General features: G+C 33.7%; 1 protein-coding gene, 1 non-coding gene and 1 pseudogene across 2 annotated transcripts; 1 reads left to right on the top strand and 2 right to left on the bottom strand.

Annotated features, from left to right (window-relative positions):
• Positions 1-6,395: 6,395 nt before the first annotated feature.
• On the bottom strand, positions 6,396-6,514 carry LOC136040418 (5S ribosomal RNA). Its single transcript, XR_010620709.1, has one exon. It is a non-coding gene; the product is annotated as a 5S ribosomal RNA (ribosomal RNA).
• Positions 6,515-13,374: 6,860 nt separating this feature from the next.
• On the bottom strand, positions 13,375-13,499 carry LOC136040503 (5S ribosomal RNA; annotated as a pseudogene).
• Positions 13,500-14,622: 1,123 nt separating this feature from the next.
• On the top strand, positions 14,623-14,994 carry LOC136040321 (histone H2B-like). Its single transcript, XM_065724563.1, has one exon. It carries the CDS (start codon positions 14,623-14,625, stop codon positions 14,992-14,994), a length of 372 nt encoding a protein of 123 aa, XP_065580635.1.
• Positions 14,995-18,697: the final 3,703 nt, after the last annotated feature.

Raw genomic sequence — 18,697 nt, 5'->3', positions numbered from 1 at the left:
AACTCGAACACGATGGAGATGAGAAGGAAATGTACTACCCCAAACATTACAACAATATAGCAGATAAGGATGAATTAAGGAATAATACAGTGTTCTTATAATATATCTTGGGAAAATATACTGCAACTTTCTTAAAATCCCAACATTCCTAGCGAGTTTAAGACTAATATAATCTATATGTTCTCTAAAGCTGAGACACTCATCAATTAAAACTCCTTGATATTTTGTACAATTTATTCTTAAAATACTCATATCAGCAATTTTAAGTCTGTCTATCCAAGGGTAATAATTTTAACTCCTACCATACAATAAAAAGCAAGATTTACTATAATTAAAATTTAACTTATTAAGCTTCATCCAATTTTGTAAAAACTCCAGACAAGAACTAATACGACTCAACAGCTGAATTCCTGTTTGTGCAGCCACAGTTATATGAGTGTCATCCGCAAGGCTGGGAACAATTACTTTTTCCCCGTCACATCCAATTTCAAGATCATACGAAATCATATTAAAAGCTCTACATAAAACATTTATAAAAATTAGAAATAACAGGGGACCAAGAACAAATCCTTGAGGTACTCCAAATTTAACACTACTGACTGAAGAAACATTATCTCCTAGTTGTACATATTGAGTTCTTTCATTTAAAAACGAGGACAGTAATTCAAAAAATGGTCCTCTAAAACCGTAATTTTTTAATTTGGCAATGAGTATAAACAGGGGCCCTTTTAATTGTTTTGAATTATGGTTTTAGTATGGGTTCTTGTTTACCCAGGATTTTACAAATCAAAGCCAGGAGTAATGAAAGCAATTTTAGAGTAGAGCATTTGAAATAAGGTGTTAGCCCTTACAAGCGCTGTTTGGGAGGGTCCGGCTGATTGAGCATTAATAGTCGGGGGATACCCCCTTATTTGGAGCTTGTGTATTTTGTTACAGCTTTATTGCTTTCACTAATAGCGTGCTTGGCAAGTTCTCCGGGTAGTAGCAGCCTCACAGCTGTTTGAACCTCTCTGCCACAACTCAGAAACCATTTTCTCAGAACCACAGATTACCTAGAAATGACTCGCTAGGCCTCTGAGCAGAAATTGTTCACCCAGGTAGGGCGATTCCATGAATATACGTTAGAATATACGATACAATAAGTTTATACTTTAAAAATCACTGTTGTTGTCGGTATTGTTTTCTTAATTAACAATACAACACATGAATTGCAATCTTTGCAAAACGAAAAAAGAAGAACCACAGATTACCTAGAAATGACTTGCTTGGCCTTTGAGCAGAAATTGTTCGCCCAGGTAAAGCGGTTCCCTGAATATACAATAGACTATACGATACAAAATGTTTAGACTCTAAAAATGACTGTTGTTGTTGGTATTTTTTTCTTATTTAACAATACAACAAATGAATCGCAATCTTGGCAAAAACAAAAAGAAGAACCACCGATTACCTAGAAATAACTTGCTAGGCCTCTGAGCAGGAATTGTTCACCCAGGTATTGTGGTTCCTGGAATATACGTTAGAATACACGACACAAAAAGTTTAGACTCTAAAAATGACTGTTGTTGTTGGCATTGTTTTCTTATTTAACAATACAACAGATTGATCGCAATCATTGCAAAAACAAAAACTAAAACCACAGATTACCTAGAAATGACTCGCTAGGCCTCTGAGCAGGAATAGTTCACCCAGGTAGAGCAGTTTCCTGAAGATACGTTAGAAGATAGAAGATAAAATACATTAGAAGCCTTTGATTAAAGTCAGTTGTTTTCGTGGCGCTCTTGAAGGGAAAAGTACATTGGTGTTATTGATGCTACTGAAAGACAAAAGTAGTTGAACTATACAATGAAGTTGAGGCCGAAGACATTTGAAGGGACTTTGAACATAGACGAATCAAAGACTAACCTTAGGGTTCGTTCTTGATCTAAGACAATTGCTTAGGCGGCGCTATTGAAGGAACAAATAGACTTTTGCTATAGATGCGATTGAAAGACCACGGCAATTTGAACTGTACAATGGAGTTGGGCTTGACAACCTATGAAGAGGATTTGAACATGGACAAATCAAAGACTAATTTTAAAGTAAGTCTTTGATTTAATTCAGCTATTTATGCGGTGCTATTGAAGGAACAAGCAGAATTGTGGTGTAGATGCCCGAACATATATGAAGACGATTTTGACATAAATACACTGTTCAATCAGCTTTTTATCATAAATTGCTGGTAAAGTACCCCCAATGGAATATATTGATTGACACACCATCTTTTTGGAAATCAGACATGAGTGTGAGTCCACTGTTGTTTTGGCTTAGCTGATGAGCCACTTGATAAAGTCAAAAATTATTACTTGTGACAAAAATTAAAAGTGGCATTATAAGCCCCCAGTATATTTGACCAATCAAGGCGATGTCCCATGGAGTGAAGAATTGATTCCGGCATAGGAGAATTAATCATTTAAAACTGTAAGTGTCTTGGTGGGTTTCAACTTGATTTACTTGCCGGAATGATTGACGAAAATATCTTGGGGGCTTATAATTTCACTTTGGTTACAATTTTTGACTTATTTATTGGCTTAGATAAATGTGAGTCAAGTGTTGGCATTTATTTATTACCGATAGATGGAAATCAAGGAGATGTCCAACTTAGTCTCTTCTGTTTTTCTTTTTTTTATAAAAGATGTAATCAGCTTGGCGCTATTAGAATAAGTAAACGAGTTTGTTACCAAGAATATTATTTTACTTTGAAAAAATCATTATAATATATATTTATATACATATATATATATATATACATATATATATATATATATATATATATATATATATATATATATATATATATATATATATATATATATACATACATATATATATCATGAAAAGAGAAATCACCAATGCTACAGCACAAACACACACAAAAAAAAAAAAAAAAAAAAAAAAAAAAAAAAAAAAAAAAAAAAAAAAAAAAAAAAAAAAAAAGAGACAGAAGGAGAAAAGGAAGACTGTTTTCCTAAATTAGTGATTAATATAGACCAGCACTTGAATGAGGCCTTAACCCTACTCATCCATACAATCACATAGGTCAAACAGCATAGCCACACACAATCAACCATAAAGAATAATCCATGGACAGGCAGTCATGTCGTCAATAAGTATAAGTCGTCATTTACCGAACAATAGAAAAAATAATATAGACAAATAATTCAGAGGCAACACCCAACATAAGGGCTCATCAGGAGAATACACTGGCCTATATAGGGTTTCGCCACTCTAAATTCTCTACCCAGCACAGTGTTGTGGCTACCACAGAATATCCATGGCATCCCCGCGTCAGGTATCACCCCCAAAATACATGCCTATGAAAAAAAAAAAAAAAAAAAAAAAAACAGCAAATGTAAAACAACCAAGTAAAACCAAAACAAGCTTATCTTGTTAATAAATCCCTCTCTTTAGCAACAATAGGTAAACTAAATATTATAAATTTTACCAAATCACAAATATTAACACATTGCAAAAAACCTGAATGAACTAAACAATTATAGAATTCATCTTTACCATGTGGCTAATTTTTTAAAGAATCTGCTCAATTAGAAACACAATTCAAAATAAATGGCGCTGTGACAACATTTCTCGAACCTCCGAAATTAGTTAAAAATTTCTTTAAGTATTTCTAGATAATTCTTTTGATATTTATTTAAAAGTTCGTTATAATGAAAACTAAATTTTTTAAATTGCCAAGTTAATTTATTTGCAGAAAAACCTCTTGATATCAATTTTCGGCTTAAGATTTTACATCTATTTTTAAAATCAATATAATTACTACAAATCCTTGCATAACGAAGTAACCGTGAGAAAAACGCTGAATATGTGATATTTGAGTGTATATTACTTTCAGGGAATGGGAAACTAATCACTTCAAAATCAAAATCATCCGTTTTATTATACATTTTAAAACTTAATTTATTATTATCACAAATATTAATATTTAAATCTAAGAAATGATCTTCATGACCAGCGCCATAACTTGGCTCAAGAATAAGCTCTGATGGATATATATTTTTAGAAATATCAATGAAATCCTTACAATTTAAGACCAAAATATCATCTAAATATCTTTTATTATTTGACAAAGCATGTTTTAAATTAATTGGATTATTCTTATCCATCATATATTTATATTCTAGTTGACTTAAAAACAAGTCAGCTATAAACGGGCTGGCATTCCCCCCCATGGGAATTCCCATAATTTGCTTGTACAAATCACCCCCAAATCTTATATAAGTATTGTATAAAACAAATTCCAATAACTCAAAAATCATATCCAAGCTGTAACATCTCAAGTTAACTGTAGTACTAAAGCAGTTTGTCCATATGGCTTTTTTATTATAACTGTCTATTTTCAAGAACCTTTTACTAGATAAGAGGAAAGATTTCTTTATAACAGTTTTTAAATTATCAAACACTAAATTAAGTGATAAATTAGTATACATTGTCGCAAAATCGAAAGACTCAATTCTTTTTGCTGAAACCATTGTTAAAGAATCTATCACCTGCAGTGATATACATATATATATATATGTATATATATATATATACTATGAAAAGAGAAATCACCAATGCAACAGCACAAACACAAAAAAAGGAGACAGAAGGAGAAAAGGAAGACTGTTTTCCTAAATTAGTGATTAATATAGACCAGCACTTGGATGAGGCCTTAACCCTACTCATCCATACAGCCACATAGGTCAAACAGCATAGCCAAACACAATCAACCATAAAGAATAATCCATGGACAGGCAGTCATGTCGTCAATAAGTAAAGTCGTCATTTACCAAACAATAGAAAAAATAATATAGACAAATAATTCAGAGGCAACACCCAGCATAAGGGCTCATCAGGAGAATACACTGGCCTATATAGGGTTTCGCCACTCTAAATTCTCTACCCAGCACAGTGTTGTGGCTACCCCAGAATATCCATGGCATCCCCGCGTCAGGTATCACCCCCAAAATACATGCCTATGAAAAAAAAAACAGCAAATGTAAAACAACCAAGTAAAACCAAAACAAGCTTATCCTGTTAATATATCCCTCCCTTTAGCAAATATAGGTAAACTAAATATTATAAATTTTACCAAATCACAAATTTTAACACATTGCGAAAAACCTGAATGAACTAAACAATTATAGAATTCATCTTTACCATGTGGCTAATTTTTAAGAAAATCCGCTCAATTAGAAACACAATTCAAAATAAATGGCGCTGCGACAACATTTCTCGAACCTCCGAATTTAGTTGAAAATTTCTTTAAGTATTTCTAGATAATTCTTTTGATATTTATATAAAAGTTCGTTATAATGAAAACTAAATTTTTCAAATTGCCAAGTTAATTTATTTGCAGAAAAACCTCTTGACATCAAATTTTGGCTTAAGATTTTACATCTATTTTTAAAATCAATATAATTACTACAAATCCTTGCATAACGAAGTAACTGTGAGAAAAACGCTGAATGTGATATTTGAGTGTATATTACTTTCAGGGAATGGGAAACTAATCACATCAAAATCAAAATCATCCGTTTTATTATACATTTTAAAACTTAATTTATTATTATCACAAATATTAATATTTAAATCTAAGAAATGATCTTAATGACCAGCGCCATGACTAGGCTCAAGAATAAGCTCTGATGGATATATATTTTTAGAAATATCAATGAAATCTTTACAATTTAAGACCAAAATATCATCTAAATATCTTTTGTTATTTGACAAAGCATGTTTTAAATTAATTAGATTATTCTTATCCATCATACATTTATATTCTAGTTGACTTAAAAACAAGTCAGCTATAAATGGGCTGGCATTCCCCCCCGCCTTGGGAATTCCCACAATTTGCTTGTATCTAGGCCACAAAAAAATCAAAGTCACAAGTGGCTTCCCCAACTTTTGATATGAGTGAGAAAAGAAGATACAAAGCAGTTTGGGGAATTTTTTTTTAATTTTCCTGAAAACCAAATAAGATAGGAGAAAATAAGTTTTCAGTTGAACCTTTTCCGACCCACAAAAAAGTTCACATAATGTCTTCTATTTAAATTTGTACTTGAACCCATTTTCAAGCTGAATCTAATCCACTCCGTTAATATTTACTAGCTCTAGTTCTAGAAGGAGAAATAAAATTCATTTTGCTAAAGGAAAAAATACACTTTGACATCAAGTTTAGACTAACATTATAATATATAAATAAAATAATGAAGTAAAATAATACAATGACATAGATAATAAATAAAATAAAAACTAAAAATAAATAAAACATGATAAAAACTACTATTACTAGTAAAAAATTACCGCAGCACCAATCCACCTGAGGTCAACAAAACTACACACACTATATATAAAGATGCCAACAGCACCCGGTGTTCCCAGGTGGTCACCCATCCAAGTACTGACCGGGCCCGACGTTGTGTGATTTCCAGGATCTGACGAGACTGGGTACTTTCAACGTGGTATGGCCGTTGGCTGAGAAATTTTGTAACAAAATGATTGTTGGTTTTCAAACAGAAAAGAAATAAAATGCCTAGTTTTAGAGTCTTAAACCAAGGTTTTTAGTAGACAAATATTTAAAAAGAATCAAAATATGTTTATTAATTCTTTTTCTTAAAACAAACCTTTATTCCTTCTGAAAAAAAATAGTCTGTTCATTTTTTGGGGGGTATTTTTGGATTTATTAGACTGGCCTAAATTGGCTTTTGGTGTCTTTCACTTTTCATTAGATAGTTTGGATCTTGTTTAATGCCACGCCGAATCTTATAATTTATGTTTGAAATAGTTATGCCTCCTTGAGTCATATTTTTTTTCCATCGAACACTACACTGTTTAATGTAATTCGCCTGTTTGTTTAATCCATCTAGTGGCCCTTAAAAGGGACGTTGGTTAAGATGCAATTGCGGTGAACTAGGGTACTTAAGCTCTCTCGCCACGAATACGACGGGCAAGTTTAATATCTTTCGGCATAATGGTCACCCTTTTGGCGTGAATGGCACACAAGCTGGTAGACATTCCTTACTTACTTATTCATATAAATATAATAATTGTAAATGTGTCAAATACTAATTTTTACGATTAGGCTAATTTGTGATTTCTATTGTTTGATATTAAACAAACTCAAAAATATACTCCAGCAAGGGATACTCCTCAGGTTACAAATAGTTTAGTTTTAATTGGTATATATATTGAACCTTTATATAGCCTGTGATTAAAATAAATAAAAACAATTCATTTCCACTCCCTCCCCCAGTTCCTCGGCATCTCGAAAACTTACAATGTAATTCTTGTCTTTTAAGATATAATACTAGAATAAAATATAATTCATATTCATTGAAATACGAGTTTGACACTTTCAACCTCAAATTTAGGTGTCGTTTCTTATTGCTTTAACTTCTGTGATTTAGTTGGAGTCTCGTAATTAATTTCAGTTCGATTTCGCAAACACACATGCATACCTAATTCCTTAAAACCTTCGGTTCTATTTGCGCTCTGGTTGAAATGATTATAGGTGGTCCTGCAAACATCTTCCAGTTTCTTGGACAACTTTTTACAGGCATTACTCGCAGATAAATGGCAGAGATGACCGGTGCATTTCACTGTGATCTCCCAAGGATACTTGTCCCGGATCATGGATATTACTGATCGATTGGTACCAACCATCACATTGGTGGTGTCACTGCAGTACCAAATCCAGTTGGGGAGAGGAACACTCGCACTAGTTAATTTGGAAAAACTCTCTTCCAATTTCTGAAACAGAGCAATTGCATTGCCATTGGCAAACTCAGTGACATTTAAGATATCTAACTGTGTTTCAAGGTTTTCGTTGCAAAAAGATAAACACCCTGCCAAATTTTTTTTGAGCTCTAATCGGTTGTCTCGTCAATGATAATGGAGAATTGTGACGTTTTGAGTTTCTCTATAATCAGGTCCTTAAAGAAAGGACCAAAACCTTGCCTGATACAGTTCTTAGCTTTCTGTTTTCCATACTGTACATGCTGTACTGCGTTTCCTGCCCCAGGTAAGGATTTTAAAAGGGACATCAAACTTTCTTAGATTCTGAAGGGAAGGTTGTTTTGAATAATCAAGCTGACGAGTCTCGTTTCAACTTCTTCAATCTGATGAACAAATGAGCTCCCTGACAAACTTGATGAGATTTTTAGCTGGCCTTTCATACTGGCCAGCCAACCAACTTCGTCATCTTTGTACTTCTGGGTTTTTCCATGATTAACAAGAGCTGTCTTTCCAAAGTCAACTTTGATATCAGTGTCAGACAATGGGCTCCTGTTTTCGCTTTGTTTTGGGACAACCAGGCTTTCAATTCTGGTACACTTTGCCACTCTTTTCGATATGACTGTTTATAAGACTGTTTTGCTTTTTTTGCATCTCTAGGGACTGTCGTATGTACTAGCTGACTATCTGAGTCAAGTTGCCAGTGCTAGTAGGACCTGATCTTTCATCTTCTGATTCCAAAGACATCTATAAATGGAAAAAGATGTTAAATGACAAAGTTCTATAGGCAATGAGTATTGTTCAATGAAAGAAATTATTATTTACTTTGAAAAGGGGTGTGTCACTCAATCCAGGAATAACCTTAACAGCAAAACAAGTCTTTCTATATTCGAATTTTTTAGAATTAAAACAATTCTCTAAGCCCAAGGATATTCTCTGAATTGAGTAACCTTTTCAAAAGAAGTACACCTATTCTTTCAACCTAGAGAATCTGTAGGCAAACAGCCTAGAGCTGAACTCTTACCCCTGAATTATTCCACAAGCACTCATTTTCCATGATTAAATTGCATAAATAAGTAAATTTTATTATGCACTTTCTTCCGCGCTTTTCCCCGCTCTTTACGCTAAAGTTTCACTCCTTCTCTCAATTCTTCTTTTTAAAACAGTAAAAAACTTTAGCGTAAAGAGCGGGGCGTTGATGAGGAAGCAGCCTCTTTCATATACGAAGTAATTTCTGTGCGTTTTAAGTTTTAATGTCGCTCCTTAATTTCAGTTAAAAAAAACTTGTTTTTTTTTTATTTAATTTCTGAACGTTTTTGAATCAATGCATGTTTTGATTTTGGCTCTCCGCAGAGGAATAATCAAAACGAAATTTGCATATTTTTTTTTTGGCTCAATTGCTTTCTCATAATTTTGATCGAATGATTTTGAGAAAAAAAGAGCGGGGGACGAAGCCTAGTTGCCCCCCGATTTTTTGGTTAATTAAAAAGGCAAATAGAACTTTTAATTTTTTACGAATCTTTTTATTGGTAAAAGATTTACGTAACTTATAAATTAGCTTACTTAAAGAACTTTTGTATTCTCATGTTTTTATTACATATATGAGGGGATTCGCCCCATCGTCAGTACCTCGCTCTTTACACTAAAGCTTAAATTTTATCCCAATTCATTAAGAATGACCCTCTGAATCACAAAAGCCGTAGAATAAGTAGTTGAAATTACTGAAAATACTTTAGCGTAAACAGCGAGGTATTAGAAGGAGGTGAGCCCCTCATATGGGTAATAATTTCTGTTTGTTTTAAGTTTTATTGCTGTTCCTTACTTCCAGCTGAAAAAGCTTTTTCACGTTTATTTTTTAATTGTTTTTTTTTTTTAAATAATGCTAGTAAATCCTGCTCTCCCTTCATGGAAATTTTCTTCTCCCATTACAAATTCTCGAAGGAAAGTTCCCCCAGCATATACCCCTCTTCTCAACACCTCCTCCAAACCAAAAAATCCTCCTGAAAACGCCTGTATACTTCCCAATAACCATTACTATATGTAAGCACAGGTCAAAGTTTGTAACTTGTTGCCCCTCCCACGGGGACTGTGGGGGAGTAAGTCGTCCCCAAAGACATAGTTATAAGGTTTTTCGACTACGCTGAATAAAATGGCTATCTCAGAATTTTGATCCGTTGACTTAGGGAAAATAATTAGCGTGGGAGGGGACCTAGGTGCCCTCCAATTTTTTTGGTCACTTAAAAAGGGCACTAGAACTTTTCATTTCCGTCAGAATGAGCCCTCTTGCAACATTCTAGGACAACTGGGTCGATACGATCACCCCTGGGAAAAAAAAACAAAAAAACAAATAAACACGCATCCGTGATCTGCCTTTGGGCAAAAAATGCAAAATTCCACATTTTTGTAGATAGGAGCTCGAAAATTCTACAGTAGGGTTCTCTGATACGCTGAATCTGATGGTGTGATTTTCGTTAAGATTCTATGACTTTTAGGGGGCGTTTCCCCCTATTTTCTAAAATAACGCAAATTTTCTCAGGCTTGTAACTTGTGATGGGTAAAACTAAACTTGATGAAACTTATATATTTAATACCAGCATTAAAATGCGATTCTTTTGATGTAGCTATTGGTATCAAAACTCCATTTTTTAGAGTTTTGGTTACTATTGAGCCGGGTCGCTCCTTACTACAGTTCGTTACCACGAACTGTTTGATACGGAAGATAGATAATATTTGAGAGCTTATCAGTAGTCTCGCATTGTGACATATCTTCGATTTTACGGGAATGTCTTTTTTTATATTATATATAAATATTATTGATTGTATTATTGACAAATTGATTGTTGGCAAAATATGACAATTGGCTAATTATGTTATTGACAATAGGAATAATTTGGTTATGTAAAGAGAATGTAAAGAGAAGCAGCTATAAAGAGACCCCATTAAATCACATGAAAAATTGGCCATATAAAATTTTTGTTACCTCTATTCTAAGCACGCATTTCAAGAGTGGTTTTAGGACATGGGGATTTGAAAAATATGTGAAGTATGTCGAGAACCAATAGCATTATTTAATAGAAATTTTGGGAGGGGCCCAGGATGTGGAATTTGATTATACATAATTTCATTTGACGAAAAAATTAAAATATTACTGAATAAAAAAAATTTCAGAATCTAGAGGTTCTTTAGTGTCTAAACATTGATCAAGAAAATTTCAACTTCTAACACTTAAGTAATTCACTTAATTAATTTCCACTGTCTTCAAAAACATTTCCCTATTGCTTTTACTTTGTGTTTGTTTGTTACGGAAAGGCAGTGTGGTCTTCGACGCAATGTTTTATTTGCTGTCTAAAAAAAACAGCCGCACATTAAAGACTAGATTTGACGACTGGCACGTAAGGTTCAAGCTTGATATTAAAGTGCTCACACAAATAAATATACAAATATATCGCAATAGCCGAATGGGTAGAGCGGCACCTTCAAATTGCGGGAGCGGAGGTACCATTCCCTAATAGTCTGAGCGAGACTGATGAATCATAACTAATAATATTATATCAATCAAAAATAATAACAGATTGAAAATAACAAAGTGTAAATCGTGAGGGTTGATGTGTCATTCCAACTAGACTTATAAATACTAGTAAAATATTTCAGTAAGAAAACACAAATATAAATAGTTACACTTAATTTCTTTTTTTCAAATCTTTGACAAAAAAGAAAATGTTTGATACAAAAAGTTGAAACTCTAAAAATGAATGTTGTTGTTGGTATTGTTTTCTTGCTTAACAATACAACACATGAATCGCAATCATTGCAAAAACAAAAAAGAAGGACCACAGATTACCTAAAAATGACTCGCTAGAACTCTGAGCAGCGATTGTTCGCCCAGGTAGAGCGGTTCCCTGAATATACGTTAGAATATACGATACAAAAAGTTTAAACTCTAAAAAATACTGTTGTTTTTGTTATTTGTTTCTTATTTAACAATACAACAAATGAACCGCAATCTTTGCAAAAACAAAAAAGAAGAACCACAGATTACCTAGAAATGACTCGCTAGAACTCTGAGCAGAATTTGTTCGCCCAGGTAGAGCTGTTCCGTGAATATACGTGAGAATATACGATACAAAAAGTTTAGACTCTAAAAATGACTGTTATTTTTGGTATTGTTTTCTTATTTAACAATACAACACATGAACCGTAATCTCTACAAAAGCAAAAAAAGAAGAACCACAGATTACCTAGAAATGACTCGCTAGGCCTCTGAGAAGAAATTGTTCGCCCAGGTAGAGTTGTTCCCCGAATATATGTTAGAATGTAAGATACAAAAAGTTTAGACTCTAAAAATGACTGTTGTTGTTGGTATTGTTTTCTTTTTTAACAATACAACACCTGAATTGCAATCTTTGCAAAAACAAAAAAGAAGGACCACAGATTACCTAGAAATGACTCGCTAGGCCTCTGAGCAATAATTGTTTGCCCAGGTAGAGCGGTTTCCTGAATATACGTTAGAAGATAGAAGATAGAATACCTTAGAAGTCTTTGATAATAGTCAGTTGTTTTCGTGGCGCTCTTGAAGGAGCAAGTACATTGGTGTTATTGATGCTACTGAAAGACAAAAGTAGCTGAACTCTGCAATGAAGTTGAGGCCGAAAACATTTGAAGGGACTTTGAACATAGACCAATCAAAGACTAACTTTAAAGTTAGTTTTTGATCTAAGACAATTGCTTAGGCGGCACTATTGAAGGAACAAGTAGACTTTTGCTATAGATGCGATTGAAAGACCAAGGTAATTTGAACTGTACAATGGAGTTGGGCCTGACAACATATGAAGAGGATTCGGACTTGGACAAATCAAAGACTAATTTTAAAGTAAGTCTTTGATTTAAGTCAGCTATTTATGCGGCGCTATTGAAGAAAGAAGCAGAATTGTGATGTATATGCTATTGAAAGACAAAAGTATTTGAACTGTCCAATGGAGTTGAGCCCGAAAATATATGAAGACGATTTGGACATAAATACACTGTTCAATCAGCTTTTATCATAAATTGCTGGTAAAGTACTCCCAATGGAATATATTGAGAGACACGCCATCTTTTTGGAAATCAGACATGAGTGTGAGTCCACTCTTGTTAAGGCTTAGCTGATGAGCCAATAAATAAAGTAAAAAATTGTGACTTGGGACAAAAGTGAAAAGTGACATTATAAGCCCTTAGTATATTTGACCGACCAAGGCGATGCTCCATGGACTGAAAAATCAATTTGGCATAGGAGAATTATTCGTTTGAAACTGTATGTTTCTTGGTGGCTTTCAACTTGATTTAATTGCCAGAATGGTCAACTAAAATATCTTGGGGGCTTATAATGTCACTTCGGTTAAAATTTTTGAATTTGTTTATTTGCTTAGATAAATGTGAGTCAAGTGTTGGCATTTATTTATTTCCGATAGATGGAAATCTAGGAGACGTCCAACTTAGTCTCTTCAGTTTTTCATTTTCAAATAAAAGATGTAATCAGCTTGGCGCTTTTAAAATAAGGAAACGAGTTTGTTACCTAGAATAGTATTTTACTTTGATATATATATATATATATATAAATATAAAAGATGCCAACAGCACCCGGTGTTCCCAGGCAGTCACCCATCCACATCCAAGTACTGACCGGGCCCGACGTTGGGGGATTTCAAGTATCTGACGAGACTTGGTACTTTCAACGTGGTATGGCCGTTGGCTGAGAAGTTTTGTAACAAAATGTTTGTTTGTCTACAAACTGAAAAGAAACAAAATGCCTATTTTTAGAGTCATGAACCAATTATTTTAGTAGACAAATATTTGAAAAGAATCAAAATATGTTTATTAATTCTTTTTCTTAAAACAAACCCTTATTCCTTCGGAAAAAAAATGACAAGCCCCCAAAAATGTTTCCACCTTTGAGATGACTACCCTCTGGCTTTCTAGGCTAGTTTAGATCAGTCGAATTAGAGGGTCTTTGAAACTTTATTAATTGTAACAAAATAGTTTAGCCTCAAATATATATTTAGATTTTGTTGGGGTATAATTTAAGGATTCTTAAGGAAAATATCTCCCCAGCCTCCGGTAAATTCGTGTCCTTTGTTACTAGATAAATGTGCAAGTTTTCCTTTTCACATTCAGCATCCTTAATTTCATAACTTTTTCCATTCAGGGAGTGGTTAAATGCTAAAGAGTGATTCAATAAATTTGTAGCCCTGAAAACGGCTGTTTGTTAATTTAGGGTAAAATTAGATTCATTTAGGCCTTTGCCAGTTTTTCAGTCTTGTTTGGTAGAAGGACTGCTTGAATATTAGGCAAATCTTCTCCTTGTGCAATGGTAACCCCCGAAAGTAGCTTGTTCAGTTCTTCATCGTTTCTAATGGCTTGCTGAAGGTGACGAGGAAAGATACGAGTTTTTTTGTTATCTCGTGCAGCATTACCGGCAAGCTCATCAATACTCCATCACCACTGCAAGGTAAACGGGTGCTCCTGCACCAACTCGCTCTGCATATTTGCCCTTTCTCAGAAGACGGTGGATCCTTCCGACTGGGAATTGGAGACCTGTCCTGTTTGAACGGGACTTTGCGTTTCCATTCACTTTTCCACCTTTTCCTCTTCCTGACGGGGTTTTTAGGTTACAGAATTCACTTGGACTCTTCTTGATCACGAACAAATTGAAAATGATGACTATTCTTGAAATCGCAAATAATTTATATTCCGGCCAGCGAACTGAGCTCCTCTGACAAATGAATTGTGCGCGAACTGTAGTTGGTATATAAACGGGTCAAATTTTGAAAACGCTATTCATTTGACAATTGGATTTCTTTAAGGCATGTTTTAACCATGGCTCCAAAAACTTCAGGAAAAGCAGCAAAGAAAGCTGGTAAGGTGCAGAAAAATATTCGTAAAACTGATAAGAAAAGGAAAAGAAAGAGGATGGAAAGCTACGCCATTTACAGTTACAAAGTTCTCAAGCAAGTGCATCCCGACACTGGTGTTTCTAGTAAGGGAATTAGCATCATGAATAGCTTTGTCAATGACATCTTTGAAAGAATTGCTGCGGAAGACTCTCGTCTAGCTCTCTACAACAAGATGTCCACCATCACTAGCAGAGAGGTCCAAACTGCTCTGAGGCTGCTACTACCCGGAAAACTTGCCAAGCACGCTGTTTTTGAAGGCACTAAAGCTGTAACAAAATACACAAGCTCCAAATAAGGGTGTTTCCCCCGACTATTAGTGCTCAATCAGTCGGACCCTCCCAAACAGCCCTTTTAAGGGCTAACACCTTATTTCAAATGCTCGACTATCAAATTACTTTCATTACTCCTGGCTTTGATTTGTGAAATCTTGGGTAAACAAGAACCCATACTAAACCATAATTCAAAACAATTAAAAGGGTCCCTGTTTAGAAGGCAGGTCTCAATTTGCTTGTTGTATAGAAAATAATATCTATCGCCGAATAGTTAAAGAGAATAGAAGAGGGGGCCTCGACTTTTTCATGACATTCAATTTAAAGCATTTTTAAAGGCCCTTGGGACCCATTGGGAACCGTTCATTTTTTGAGGGTTTTTGGATTTATTAGGCTGACCTAAATTTTTTGCGCTCTGATCGGTTGTTCGTCAATGATGATGGAGAATTGTGACGTTTTGAGTTTCTCTATAATAAGGTCCTTAAAGAAAGGACCAAAACCCTGCCTGATACAATTCGTAGCTTTCTGTATCCCCAACTGTTCATGATGCCCAGCTTGTCCTGCCCCAGGTTACGATTTTACAAGGGACATCAAACTTTCTGAGTTGCTGAAGGGAAGGTTGTTTTGAATAATAAAGCTGAATAATCAAGTTTCGTTTCAACTTCTTCAACCTGATGAACTAATGAGCTCTCCGACAAACTTGAAGAGATTTTTAGCTGGCCTTTCATACTGGCCAGCCAACGAACTTCGTCATCTTTGAGCTTCTGGGTTTTTCCATGATTAACAAGAGCTGTCTTTCCAAAATCAACTTTGATATCAGTGTCACAGTACAGACATTGGGCTCCTGTTTTCGCTTTGTTTTGGGACAACCAGGCTTTCAATTCTGGTACACTTTGCCACACTTTTCGATCTGACTGTTTATAAGACTGTTTTGCTTTCTTTGCATCTCTAGGGACTGTCGTATGTTCTAGCTGACTATCTGAGTCAATGTTGCCAGTGCTAGTAGGACCTGATCTTTCATCTTCTGATTCCAAAGACATATATAAATGGAAAGAGATGTTAAATGACAAAGTTCTATAGGCAATGAGTATTGTTCAATGAAAGAAATAACTATATACTTTGAAAAGGGGTGTGTCACTCAATCCAGGAATAATCCTAACAGCAAAATAAGTCTTTCTATATTCGAATTTATTATAATTAAAACAATTCTCTTAGCCCAAGGATAATCTCTGAACTTAGCAGTCTTTTCAAAAGAAGTACATCTATTCTTTTAGCCTAGAGAATTTGTAGGCAAACAGCCTAGAGCTGAACTCTTACCCCTGAATTATTCCACAAGCACTCATTTTCCATGATTAAAATGCATAAATAAGTAAATTTTATTATGCACTTTCTTCGCCGAATTTTCAATATGGCGTCAAGGTGTCATTTTTCAATATGGCAAAAATATGCGTTAATAATAAAACTTTTAAATTTGTCCAACTTAATTATGGAAAGTCACTGCTTGTGGATAACACAACATTAAAAAGATGGATTTATTATGAAACAGTAAAGTTGAGACCAATGTTTCAAGGTTTGAGACCATGTTTTAAGCTTTTTTATACCTTTTTTAAGAGCTCAAAGAGTGCTTAAATTTGAATTTGCGATAGAAGTGATCACTATATTAGTAAAGAATATAAAAAAGGTATTGTTTCGTATGTTCGCTTTATTGGTAAGTCAATTAAGGAAACTGTCATACATTTACCAGTAATAAATTCTATTTTATTATTTCCGAGGCCAATATTGATGTAATGTAATTTTGGGTACCTCTCCTGAAGTCCAATAATTACTTTTAGGGCAATAAATTCTTAAATGTACCGTACTATAGAAAAACTACATTCTTAAACTTTATGTCAAACAAACACAAAGTAAAAACATTAGGGAAATTCTTTTGAAGACAGTGAAAATTCATTAAGTGAATATTTCAGCCCTATGTCCGATGGCCGTTTTCAGTACAAACAAAATATATTATATATATATATATATATATATATATATATATATATATATATATATATATATATATATATATATATATATACATATATATATACATATATATATATATTTATATATATATATTAATATATATATATATATATATATATATATATATATATATATATATATATATATATATATAAATTTATATATATATATACTGGCTATATCAACTATATTAATTGGCTTGGTAAAATATTTTGTTAGATATTCGAGTATAAAGAATTTAGTGAGTAGTACCTCAAGTCCTTATTCAAAGAAATATTATTATTTATTTTGAGACTAATTTTGATTGATTCTCAAACCACCTGTTTTATCCCCAAGGCATTATTAATGAGTGAAGATTCTTCAAAAAGTGTCGTGTGGGAGTGATTATTAAAAATATGCGAACCTAAAGCGGAATAAAAGGAGTTATTAGAGCTATTTGAAGTTAATGCCTTGTCTATCTCTTTTTTATGCTGGTGTAGCCGTTTTTGTAGATTCTGATGTGTCCCACCAACAAAATAATTTCCACAGTCGCAAAGTATTTGATAGACCCCTCCTGGTGAGCAGCTGGGGTTTTTTCTTTACCAGAATTTAATAGATTAATGATTTCAAAAATTATTAGTAAAAACTACATAAAAATTATTTTTAGTTCAAATATTTTTCAATTTCGTTGTGATTTTTGGAATTTACGGAAGAACGATAATATTTGAGAGCTTATCAGTAGTCTCGCGTTGTGACATATCTTCGATTTTACGGGAATGTCTTTTTTATATTATATATAAATATTTTTGATTGTATGATTGACAAATTTATTAATGGCAAAATATGACAATTGGCTAATTATATGATTGACAAAAGGAATGGCGTATCCATTACCAAAAAGAAAATATCTGATAAAATTTATTTTTGCATTTATATATGAATCGGAGCAAATGCTCAGGACACGATCAATGAGAGAGGTAACAACTGCTCTTTTAACTTGTGACGGGTGATTTGAATTAAAATTAAGATATCTGTGGTTATGTTTTAGCTTTCGATAGTTAGTAAAATCCAGTTTATCAGTATCACGAATAATTAGCAAATCTAAAAACGGTTCTTTATTTTTGATTTTCAATTTCAACTTCTAACACTTAATTAATTCACTTAATTAATTTCCACTGTCTTCAAAACATTTCCCTATTTCTTTTACTTTGTGTTTGTTTGTTACGGAAAGGCAGTGTGGTCTTTGTCGCTATTTTTTCTTTTAAACATTATATACAAGGATTATCCTTATTTGCTTGTAACATCTTATCTCATTTGTAGGAATTTACCTATGATTATAATATCAGAATTATTTTTTACCGTCAAATCCAATGGGACGCCAGAACTTGCACGATTTCAGATTTCAAGAGTAGTTGATGTAACTGCATATTTTTTGTCAATCGACCTTGTGTCTTCGGCTTGACCCTTATTATATTGTCTGTGTTGTACAGAAGTTGAAATAAAAATCTTGAATTTTGAACAGTGCACCCGCAAAGTTATTCGTGACAATATCCAGGGTATGACAAAGCCAGCTATCAGAAGACTGGCTTGCCGTGGTGGTGTAAAACGTATATCTGGCCTAATTTACGAGGAAACCAGAGGTGTTCTTAAAGTTTTTCTCGAAAATGTTATTCGTGATGCTATCACCCTCACAGAACATGCCATGAGAAAGACAGTAACTGCAAT

The sequence above is a fragment of the Artemia franciscana genome, chromosome 20 (genome assembly GCF_032884065.1).
Source record: "Artemia franciscana chromosome 20, ASM3288406v1, whole genome shotgun sequence".
Lineage (NCBI taxonomy): Eukaryota > Metazoa > Arthropoda > Branchiopoda > Anostraca > Artemiidae > Artemia > Artemia franciscana.
This window is presented reverse-complemented; position numbering and strand designations above follow the sequence as displayed.